Source organism: Temnothorax longispinosus, chromosome 10 (assembly GCF_030848805.1).
Source record: "Temnothorax longispinosus isolate EJ_2023e chromosome 10, Tlon_JGU_v1, whole genome shotgun sequence".
In the NCBI taxonomy this organism is placed as follows: domain Eukaryota; kingdom Metazoa; phylum Arthropoda; class Insecta; order Hymenoptera; family Formicidae; genus Temnothorax; species Temnothorax longispinosus.
This window is the reverse complement of record NC_092367.1, coordinates 5,402,481-5,413,478: the sequence shown is the minus strand read 5'-3', so window position 1 is coordinate 5,413,478 and position 10,998 is coordinate 5,402,481. Positions and strand designations below refer to the sequence as shown.

Sequence of the window (10,998 nt, the reverse complement as noted above, 5' to 3'; positions counted from 1 at the left end):
TCGAGACTCTCGCCGGAGAGAGAGACAATACTGGAATGCCCGCCCGCGGCCGACTTCCCGATTGATTCTCGTTACACCGCGTTCGACCGATTCTCCCGCTTCAATTGGCGGTCCCAAGTTGGAAACTCGGCGCTTTTTAACGTCCCTGACGATACCCCCTTCGAGATATATTCTAATTATAAAGCTCCGATAGTATTATTTACATTCACGGCAATTTGGTATAAAAATAAATTGTATAAAAATTTTTTTAAAATCTTGTGGAAATATTAAATGTCACGTTTGTGATATGAATCATCACGTCAATTAGAAAAAATCTACGGTTCTTCTTTTAATGATTCAATTGAGACGCAAGAAAATGTCGAATTCTATTGTAATCAGATGCAAAAAGTCAACACTTCTCGAGCATGCCAAATGTTACTCCAAATTTAAAATCCAAATATTTTCTTTCTTTATCTCGGCTCATTATATTAATTTCCTTGAGAAATCTTTCTTGTGCGATTTCTTTGTATAATAGTCGTATAATTGCACTATAACTATATTTAAATATTAATATTAATTTAAAACAGCAATATTTTTGAAGAACACGAGACTTATAATAACATATACAATTCAATATCATCTGAAAATTAAATTTATTTAATAACCAACACTACATCTCCTTCGGAGTAATTACAAAATAATTTTCATGTTCTTATCATATTACTTGAGGTATTTTTAGCACATATAACTTTTGTTTGGTTATTTCTTTCACAATACACACTAACATGTTACGAATATACTGTATCAATTACAGGAACATTATCATATAAAAAATAAAATATATATTATATAAAAAAATACATACAATGTATATATGTATGTATGTTATATAAACGAAATATATGTTTGGTATAAAAAACGGAACGTGTATTTTAAATTACTAGGTGAAGCAATACTTCTTTTTAGCTGGCGGTCTATTATCTTCGTTGTCATCCAGATTGTATCTCTTTTTACTCGATGTATCTCTAGATGTACCACTGGTCGACTCTTGAATCTCATTAGCTCGCTCTTCATCGTCGGATTCATCTTCATCCTTAATGTGCAATAGAGAACTCATAGGCTCGTTGAAGGCAGAGAGCTTTATCGCGGTCATCCCGCTATGAAAAAGAGTTCAGCTCTTTATTTCTAACAGTCTAATTTCTTACAAACAAACAAAAACACGTGTTCTCATATTACGTACTTGTGTTTACGATAAAGCTCGTGGAATTGCTTGTAATTATTCAAATTGGCAAGCTTCTGTAGGAACTTTTCATCGTGGCTGATTATAATCAACTGGAAATTCTTCTGATGTTTTGCTCGCAACTCGACCACTCTGCAACACATATGCGTTACATTACGTCATTTATAGTTATTCAATTATTTTAATCAATTGTTCCTAACAAAAATGCATACGTACTTAGTTAACGTATCCGCTAAACTGTTCGCGTTTTCTTCATCCAGATTTGTCGTTGGTTCATCTAACGCGAGAATGCCGCAATTCTTGCAGAACGTTTCTGCCAAAGCGAGTCTTATAATTATCGACGCCAATACCTGTGAAAAATTCGGATATTAATTGTAATGTGTGTGTGCATTTCACTGATCATGTGTGTGCTAATTGCCCGAATTCCAATTACCTTCTGTCCAGCACTGCAACGTCCTCTCATATCCATTTTACATCCGTGTTTAGTTTGAATCAATTTGTAGTTGTAGTTCCTTTTGTTGGCTCCTTGTTCTGTAGGTTCCGTGCAGATCTCTATGCTGCTTGTATCCGTGCCCTTGTAAACGTGCTTCCACAGCTTTCTCATTATCGTATTGACCGTCGACATACGCTCCTCGTGGTATTCGATCATCGCGGTATCCAATATTTTGTTGTAAGCTTTCAGATTAGTTATAGTATCTTCTTGAACCTAGTAAAAGAAATTATGCAAGGCAGATTTAATATTCAAAATCACAATTAGGATTTTCAATCACTGTAACAAGCCGATATGAAAGATATTATAACGTATATTATATTTCGCATATAAAATAACACTTACTGTTAATTCAATGCACTTTTTAGTATAATTCTGACGAGCTGATCGGTATTCCTCTTTTCGTAATTCATGCGTGTACTGTTTGATTACTCTCTCCAACTCTTCCTGATTTCCCACCGCTACATTCCTCTAAAAATGCGATTGAGCAAATCGTTAATTAATATAAATGTATAAATCTTAAAAACAAGTTATAACATGTTACTTACTTGTCGAAGTAATGTTTGCTTCTCGTTTTCCAATTGCTCCCATTTCTTCATCATTTCCTTATAATCCATATTTTTCAGTTTTTCGTTCAATTTTCTGTATTGCTCTCTCAAGGTTTCTAGCGTTTCCTTAATTTTACGTAACGTAAAATTGTCAAGTAACTCTCGCTTTTTAATTTCTTGAGAGGCAATGTCCTCCTTCAACTTGCTTATCGTTTGCTCTACGTCGTTTTTCTTGTCCATAAGTTCCGTTAGCGAGTTCTTGTAAGTCTCTATCTCGCGCTCGTAGTTTGCGAGTTTCTCGAGTACATTGCTATTGACAAAAGAATTGACCTCGTCCGATATTTTATCCAAATCAGACAAACGTTTGGCATTTTCGGACACTGATTTCCTATCGGCTTCTTGCTTTTGCCAGTTCTCAGTCTGTAAAAAAAAGAAAAAAATTTTTATCTTTTATGTTCCAAATGCTCGCGTACGATATTCTTAATTTATTTTATTAACAATTATCCCATTCGTAGATATTATGAAAATTAAAACTTGGGCCGGTATTTATAAGTCAGATTTTATTTCTAGATCGTCTTAAGTAATATCTTAAAATGTTAACACGACTCTGATTGGTTTATGACATCTCAAGATTGTACTTAAGACAGTCTTTAATGTAAGAACCGACTATGAATACCTTGGTCTTTTCCAACTGCCGACTTCTGGAATCCAATTGAGTCTCAGCATGTGCCAAATCCTTCCGTAGTTTCTCCACCGTTTCTCCTACGGTAATTTCTCGCGCGTACAAGTCGTCCTGCTTATCCTTCAAATGTTTCAATTTCTGCATATCAGAATGTATTTTTAATTGCTCCTCGTGTAAACCATTATACGTCGCTCTAGCGTCCTGCAATCTCTCGGTATGCTTGCTCAATTTGATTTGCAATGCATCAACATTATTACGAATTTCTTTAAGAGATGTTTTCAAAGACTCTCGCTGTGCCTGCGCTTCTTCTATAGTCCTTTCGGTCTTAACTCCTACATATAGAAAGAAACATCAATTGATAATCGTAAATTATTGAAATATCAAAACAACATTACCAGCATTGGCCATTTGAATTTCCAAGTTTCTGACTACTCTCTTCGATTGCTGTATTTCATCTATGCACCGATCCCAGAATTTAATATCACCGATCATATTTTTATACAGTAACAACTTCTTCTCAGGCTCTGCCTTCGACGCTTCTAGATCCTTAACGGCCATTTTCGACTGCGCCACGCCGTTCTTCATCTTCTTCAACTTTTCCCTAATTGAACGAAAAGTATATTAAAATTTATAACTTTCAAGTCTCAAGTTTTATTAATATAATATACAATTAAGCTCGCTCACTCTAATACTTTCAAGTCATTTTCTTCACATTGAATAACTTTTTCAACAATAGGTTTCAATTGCAACATATTATCATATTTTTCCTGTTCTGTCGCTAGTTCCCGCTCACACAGCTTTAAACGATCAGGTTGATTACGTATTATGTCGCTTTCGATTTCTTTTATTAAATCTGCAACTTTATTTTGCTCCTCAAAATTTCTATGACACAAAGGGCAACAAGGATCCTTAACGGATAATTTTTTGACATATTCCTTGTAGGCTGTAGCTTGATAAGCATAGATTCCTCTCTTGTCCTGAAGATCCTTTACTTTAGTAGATTGCAGTAACAAAGTCTCATCGAAATCTTTATAATCGCATACTGTAGATATTTTCTCTTTATCGTCTAAAAAAGAACAAAATTTTATGTTACAATTAATTAGAAAAATTTTATAATTTATTACGATTATAAAAAGTATATATATATATAGAATTTCTTACTGCGCAGTTCTATCGTCTTTTTCTTAATGTCGGATTCTATGTGCCGTACTGTTGTCTCAAGAGCAGTAGTTTTACGTTCTTGCGCTTGAATCTCTCGCGTTAACAAATTTGTTTCTTTTTCCTGAAATTTACGATCACAGTAAGATTTCACAAACACACAACATACATAAGTGAAAAATTAATCACATACCAATTTCTGATGAACACGTTCCAAAGTATCTTTCAATTTCGTTTCTGCTAATTCTTGAATATTTAACAATACTTTGATGCTATCTCCGTGCTTTTTCTTCAAATTCTCCAGCTCATCTTCCTTAGCTTGTAATGCCGACTTTTTTAATTCAAATTCCGCCGTTAACGAGCTTAATTTATGCAAAGAAGAAATTTCGTCGTCGATCGCGCTTAAACTTGCTTCAATCTTATCCCTGGATTTTATCTTGTCTCCAATATCAGCTTTAACGGAATTTACATCCAGTGCGTTGCTAAGTTCGTCAATTCGTTGCTTTGCCGTTTGAAGTTTTTGTTCGAGGGACTTTAACTTATTTCCCGCTGCACCAATCTAAAGTAAAAAAATCGATATAAATTACTTCTTTAGAAACTAAATATTTCAATTATAAGAATTCTTAATGAGATATTATTAACCTGTGTTATCTGCTTTCGAATTGCGTCTATTTCGTCTCTTATCTCTGTTACTTCGTTTTCTTTAAGAACTTTCTCCGATTCGATCTTCGAATAATTGCTACGCAGCTTATCAACTTCCTTCTGTAATTCTTTTTCCTCTCTTTGCATGGTCAATCTATTTTCCTCTACCTGTTTCTCTAATGTCCGCATCTTTTCTTCCAATCTTTTTGTACGAGCCTTCACCTCTGCACAAAAATATTTTTGCATGATTTAGCAATACAGAGAGAAAAAGAACGAAGCAATTTAATTTCGACAAATTATTTGAAATTGAGCTTATAAGTACCTATTTCAGATACATCTGATTCCACCGCATCAAAATTCCAAGCTTTCAGTGCGTCATTTAGCAATTGATTGCGACGAATCATTCTTTTTTCATGATCTTTTACTTGTTGTTTCAATGTGCCTACCGTTTCCCTTCGTGTCGCTAAAATATTCGAGATCCTATTTCCCTTCTCGGAGATACCTTTGACCTCGGCTTCATTCTGGAAGCAATAAACCAATATGTAATATATACGAAGATACTAATAGCCATAGTATCTATTTATATGTACAAAGATACTAGTAGCCATAGAATTTATTTATACCTCTGTAATTTCGAAGTTTTTTTCCTTCAGTGTAGAGTCATATGATTCCACGAGCTCCTTCAATTCCTCTGTCGTCCCATCAAAGATGTTTTTTATGGTTTCCTTCAGTTTGTCATATCGATCCTTATGCATATTGTATTCCATCTTCTTTTTCTCTGGAGAAAAAAAAAAGAACGGTTTTGTCTCTTTATCTGTATATTAACGAATTTTTGTTTAACTTACCTTCCTCACTCTGGACATTCTTATATTCCGAATGAAATTGCTGCACTTCTTCAAGCTTTTGTTTCACGGGGTCGAGTTGTTTATCAATATCGCTTATTTTCTCCTTTGCGGTATCCAACCTTTTCTTTTGATCCTTGAGTTTATTCTCTTTATCCTCTACTTCGGCTACTAATACTTGGGAAGTCTTTTTCTCTGCCGTTAGACTTCGAATATCGCTTTGTAACTCTTTTTGAAGCTTTAAAATAGTATCCAAGGCTTTGCTATATCTAGTACTGTTAAATATATCATCAAATCTCTGCTTTAACGTTTGCCCCGAGTCAAATGGCCAATTAAGCTCGTCTTGGTGGCAAAATATGACATAATTCAAGATCGATTTTGAAACGCCCAACGCCACACCAATTTCCTCATCAACGTTAGCACATCGACTGGTTATCGAGGCTTTCTGATGGGCAAATAAAATAATTGAAATAAAAGAATTCAAATAAAACAATCTACAAAACTAGTAGACAGTAAATATTCCAAAGCAGACCATTCACCTTTTTCTTATCTCTGCTTATTGTAGTCAAAGTACTGTCGAGAGTTTTAAAATTATTCCTTTTCCCTCCTTTCGACAATTCAATTGTTCTGGCTACTATATAGCTTTTACCTTCAGAATCGACTATTTCAGCCTTGACCATGCCTCTCACCTACGACAATAAATCTGTCTTTATTCCTAACACCCTTTAGAATATTCAAATAATAAGAAATACTTAATGATCACAAAAGTAAAAAATCCCAAAAGATAGAAGGCTCACTCAAGCCGAATAATTGAAGATTTAATATGTATTCTAAAAGAGCAATAATGGTTCCAATCTAAATTCTTATATATATATCCAAATTATTTGATTATCTAACATTATATGCTAAAGATAGAGTAAATATAAGAAGCAAGTAAGATCCAACGCCAAACGTGAAACAAAAGTTATATTATATAGTAAGGTAAATCTCTTAAAATAATTACAAATGTTTCGAGCATAAAGTTTAGACTCTGTTCAGTCATAATGCTAGAGTAGAATAACTGCATTCATAATTTTGTACACACTGAAGACAGTCTAAACTTTAAGACTAAAAATGTTTGTAATTAGAATTTCAAATAATTTATCTTACTGTGTAATATAACTTTTGCTTTACCATCGACGTTGGTTCTTACTTGTTTCTCATATTTACTTTGATTGTACATCTCTTTGATTGTATATCTGAAGAGCTTTAATTTTTGTATAATTATCATTTGTATATTATCTGTATATTGTATATTATCATTATTATTTGTATATTGTATATATTATTTTGTATGATATATATATATAATTATGAATATATCACTTAGAGCCGGTTGTTCCAACTTGTTGGTCAGCTAACTAATAGTTAAATCATATGTCCATCTTTGTCTAATGTAATGGATAAACAAAGACATATATATGATTTAACTATTAGGTAGTTTACCAACAGGTTGGAACAACCGGCCCTTAGTATATATAGTAATATCGCAATCATAATGCAACCGAGAGAGTAGACAAATCATTGTATAATTGCAGCTGTCGTACCGAGCCGGTCGTCGTCAGCATAGGATCATGTATGAAGGACTTCCCTTTGTCCGAGCCCGGTGGAAACTCGCTGGTCATAGCATACTTGAGTGCCTCTATGATGGTCGTCTTCCCCGTGCCGTTTGGGCCCAGGATAAGAGTCAACGGGCAGGAGAAGCGTATCAACGCGTCATCGTTATCGTCGCCGAAATTACGTATGCCGCGAACCGACAACCGCCGTATTTTGGACATGTTGGTCGGCGGTTGCCTTCCCTAATCGAGCGGCGCAGTTCAGCCGCGCCCGATATTCTTCGAAATGGCCTCTGACGCGATTCCCCGTTCCTGCAACTAGAATCGACGTTCGTTTTACGTCTAATCGGACGTTGAGGTGACGACACACGCGCGAGAAGTGGAATAACGATTTTACGTGTGCGAGAGACGACTGACGACTCCCGAAGGTTCGAAGGTACTCGAGATAAAACGCGCCAAATGCATACGCAGCACGAAGCACGTGTGGAAGGGATGCGCTACGGTGCGTTCCGAAATATCCTGAAATCCTACTTCCTACTGAAAATCTATAGCATACGTAACGTGAACTATAGATTTTCAGCCTTGTCGGCTAGATTTTGGAACGCAAATGTGTTCGTTTGTCCTCCACTTCCGACCGTCTCGTCCTCATTTGTCGAATGGCCGAAGTTTGATTGGCCGCAAGAAAACAAGGACTCTTGAGAAAATGAAGAAGAACAGACCAGTCTAATAACACATCCACGGACGATTACGTCATTTCCGACCCGGCGTTCTGCGGCATATTCAGCCCCCGCCTCCGATGCTGCGTGCTGTTCCGCGCGGTCGTCCGAGTCTCGTGTTCCGACGAGGAGGCCACAGTTTTCAAATTGTCTTGACAAAATGATAGACTTTCGCATGAATTCGGGGAGTGCCGACGCCGACAATGGGGGATACAGCAACACCAATATACCAGGTAAGTAAAAGGGTCTCGGAGTACCGCACGGATATTTTTGGAGCCGTTCCAAACTTTTTCATCGCGCAGTCTTGTCGACCTTTTTCTTTTCTTCGTGAATAACAGAAAGTTTCTTTGGACATTGATAAGCGGGGCGTCGACTACAATATAATTGTGTATCGCCTAAAATTGTATCGCGGATGATTATTCGCTCATTTAATTATTTGAACCCACAACGAGGTGCGTTCCTAACCTCATTGTTGCCTACGAATCTACAGTCATAGTTTCTTTTTTTAAATATCAATGACAATTATAATTATAAGACTGTCGAGAAGGTATACATTGCGTCAATGTAAGTCGATGAAGAATGAAGGCCGGCACCTGTTTCAGAAAAGTAAAAATAATCTTTCTCGTTACATAAAAGATGCGTGCGAGAGCAGTTTAAATAATAATTGCAGTTGATGAGATACAAACGTATTATGAAGGATAAATAAGTTCACATTTTACGTTGCTTATACATTAAGATACTTTTAATTTTATTTTTTTAGTTACCTCGCAACAGGGTTTGGCTTCGCTCAGCCCGTATTTGAATTTTGACCCATCATACCTTCCCGTCAGTCAACCGGAATTTATATTTCCCGACGGCGCCGTGAAGCAGAGGGGCCGCTTCGAGTTAGCTTTCAGTCAAATTGGAGCTGCGTGCATAGCGGGGGCAGGGATCGGCGGCGCGTCGGGTTTGTACAGAGGCATCAAGGCAACGTCTATCGCTGGCGAGACAGGCAAACTCAGGAGAACACAGTGCGTCTTCGTCTTTTGCATTCCTATTTTTTGATGACTTAAAAAATTGTACATTGTGTTGTATCTTTTCCTTCTAGATTGATCAATTATGTTATGAAGGGTGGTGCCAGTATGGCAAATTCGCTCGGTGTGATAATGATAATGTATACCTGCGCTGGAATAGGTCTGACTTGGTTAAGAGGAACCGACGACAGTTTGAATACAGTAGCTGCAGCTGCCACGAGCGCTACGATATTTAGATCGCCTGGTATGAAGCGTTGATTCTATGCATGTACATGTTATTGAATTTATTAGAATAAAGTATGACGTATATTGATTTTTATTTTAGCCGGTATCAGGAAAGCTGGTATCGCCGGTGCTGTCGCGGCAGGAGTTGCAGTGATGTACTGTGCCTGGAATAACGGAGGCTTACCGTTGCATCGTGTGAATAGATGGAAACATGCGGCGTAAGAGTGTGTACATATTTTAGCAAAAGGTTTAGCTAAATTACAATTATTTCAAATATTTTTGCCGTATATTTCATTGCTGCTACTGCTGCAGCAGTCAGTCACATAGACACACAGCATTGGTATAATGTTTAAAAAGTTGGATTTTACATATTTACAAGCTACATTTATATATCTAAAAGGTACCGCGATAAGAGCACATACTAAAAACATGTATATTATTTAAAATGTTAAGATTTGAAGTAAAATTGTACAGAAAGATATAATTTACAAAATGCTGTCTTACTGAATTTAGATAATGCAACGTGAAATTAAAATGTTCAACATGTACAAATGTTCATTCATTAAGAGTTTCATTTACTTCTGTTGATACTGGTGTCTTCTCTATAGAATTTTATAGTTTTAATATACATATACATATATACATATTTTTTAGTATATGTATATAATATATTTAAATATATATATAATATATATATATATATGTATATATATGTGTAATGAATAAATATATGTAGGCCCTACATTGCGTAAAAGTATTTTAAGCAGGAACTTATAATGGAATTCTAGAAATAGATAATTATTAAATTCAATAAGAGGTTAGATAACTATAAGGTAATTTAAATTGATCAAATTAGACTTAAAATACTGTTACTAATTTATGATATTTTATCACTGCATACATTAAATTTTATAATTTAAAATATATAATAAGAACAATATTTTATATGATTTATATATTAAATGTTATAATTGAATAATGCGATAATTTTAAATTTTGTTGATTGAGATCGAGATTTATAACTGTTACTATACATAACTACATAACAATATCTTTTTACAAAGTAAAAAATATCGTTATTGTATGAAAAATATGTATACTACACATGTACAACACACACATTAGATTAATAATAGTGAAGTGAAATGATTTGAGAATTTTATTTGCTCAAGTTTAGAGAAATCTCCCTTGTCTCCAATTCATTCAGTACGGTGCTTTTGCAAATAAATTGTTTTCCAACATGAACTGAGGCCAAGCTTCTATTTTTGCAAGTTAGTTTCAATGCGCGCTATAAATGAGGTGTAAAGTGGCAGTTAATTTCGCACAGGAGTACCAAGTTTAGTAAATAGTCTAATGTTATTTCTCGTTCTTTCTTTTTGCAGGTTATAACAAATTGACCTCCATAAAAGACCTCATAAAAGATCTCCGATGCGTTTTCATACCTTCACGTTACCTTGTACATAGAAAAACTTATCGACGCAAATAAATTATTGAAGCCAACACCGCATGTGTACCTTTAAATAAACGGACTGATGTAACATATGCGTACATTTACGATATTATATCGAATAACGGTAAACTTTACTTGCAAATACGAATACTTTTCGATACCGGATACACGTACACTTCTGCGAGATCAACAGTGGTTTTATTTATTATGTGGACAATGATTCCCAGAAAGGCGTTAATCTTATCAAGGTTTATCTCACTATCAGGTCTCCGCATGTTACGGAAACGGGAATTTCTATGCCGATCAGAGCGTATTCGATCGTGTATATGCGCATACGTATCGGACAACTCGGAATATCTATCTATAATTTATCAGCGGTTGAAAAAGCGAAAAGTTATTCAATAGAACAAAATTAGAG

At 35.3% G+C, this 10,998-nt stretch overlaps 2 protein-coding genes across 4 annotated transcripts; one reads left to right on the top strand and one right to left on the bottom strand.

Annotated features, from left to right (window-relative positions):
• Nucleotides 1-615: 615 nt before the first annotated feature.
• Rad50 (DNA repair protein rad50) lies at nucleotides 616-7,698 on the bottom strand. 2 transcript variants are annotated; one of them, XM_071791431.1, is made up of 18 exons: nucleotides 7,574-7,698; nucleotides 7,168-7,494; nucleotides 6,121-6,270; nucleotides 5,585-6,026; nucleotides 5,363-5,517; nucleotides 5,062-5,260; nucleotides 4,740-4,963; nucleotides 4,291-4,656; nucleotides 4,101-4,221; nucleotides 3,624-4,005; nucleotides 3,335-3,540; nucleotides 2,934-3,271; nucleotides 2,258-2,677; nucleotides 2,055-2,180; nucleotides 1,653-1,925; nucleotides 1,436-1,569; nucleotides 1,220-1,351; nucleotides 616-1,136 (listed from the first exon to the last, which is right to left on the bottom strand). In XM_071791431.1, the coding sequence occupies exons 2-18, from the start codon at nucleotides 7,396-7,398 to the stop codon at nucleotides 920-922; spliced, it is 4,116 nt and encodes a 1,371-aa protein (XP_071647532.1). In that variant the 5' UTR covers nucleotides 7,399-7,494; nucleotides 7,574-7,698; the 3' UTR covers nucleotides 616-919. The 2 variants fall into 2 exon arrangements, with proteins under 2 accessions (XP_071647532.1, XP_071647530.1); XM_071791429.1 differs by having other exon boundaries at nucleotides 7,168-7,644.
• Nucleotides 7,699-7,940: 242 nt separating this feature from the next.
• On the top strand, nucleotides 7,941-10,630 carry Tim23 (translocase of inner mitochondrial membrane 23). 2 transcript variants are annotated; one of them, XM_071791441.1, is made up of 5 exons: nucleotides 7,941-8,125; nucleotides 8,653-8,902; nucleotides 8,980-9,149; nucleotides 9,231-9,348; nucleotides 10,513-10,630. In XM_071791441.1, the coding sequence occupies exons 1-5, from the start codon at nucleotides 8,053-8,055 to the stop codon at nucleotides 10,517-10,519; spliced, it is 618 nt and encodes a 205-aa protein (XP_071647542.1). In that variant the 5' UTR covers nucleotides 7,941-8,052; the 3' UTR covers nucleotides 10,520-10,630. The 2 variants fall into 2 exon arrangements, with proteins under 2 accessions (XP_071647542.1, XP_071647543.1); XM_071791442.1 differs by having other exon boundaries at nucleotides 9,231-9,354.
• Nucleotides 10,631-10,998: the final 368 nt, after the last annotated feature.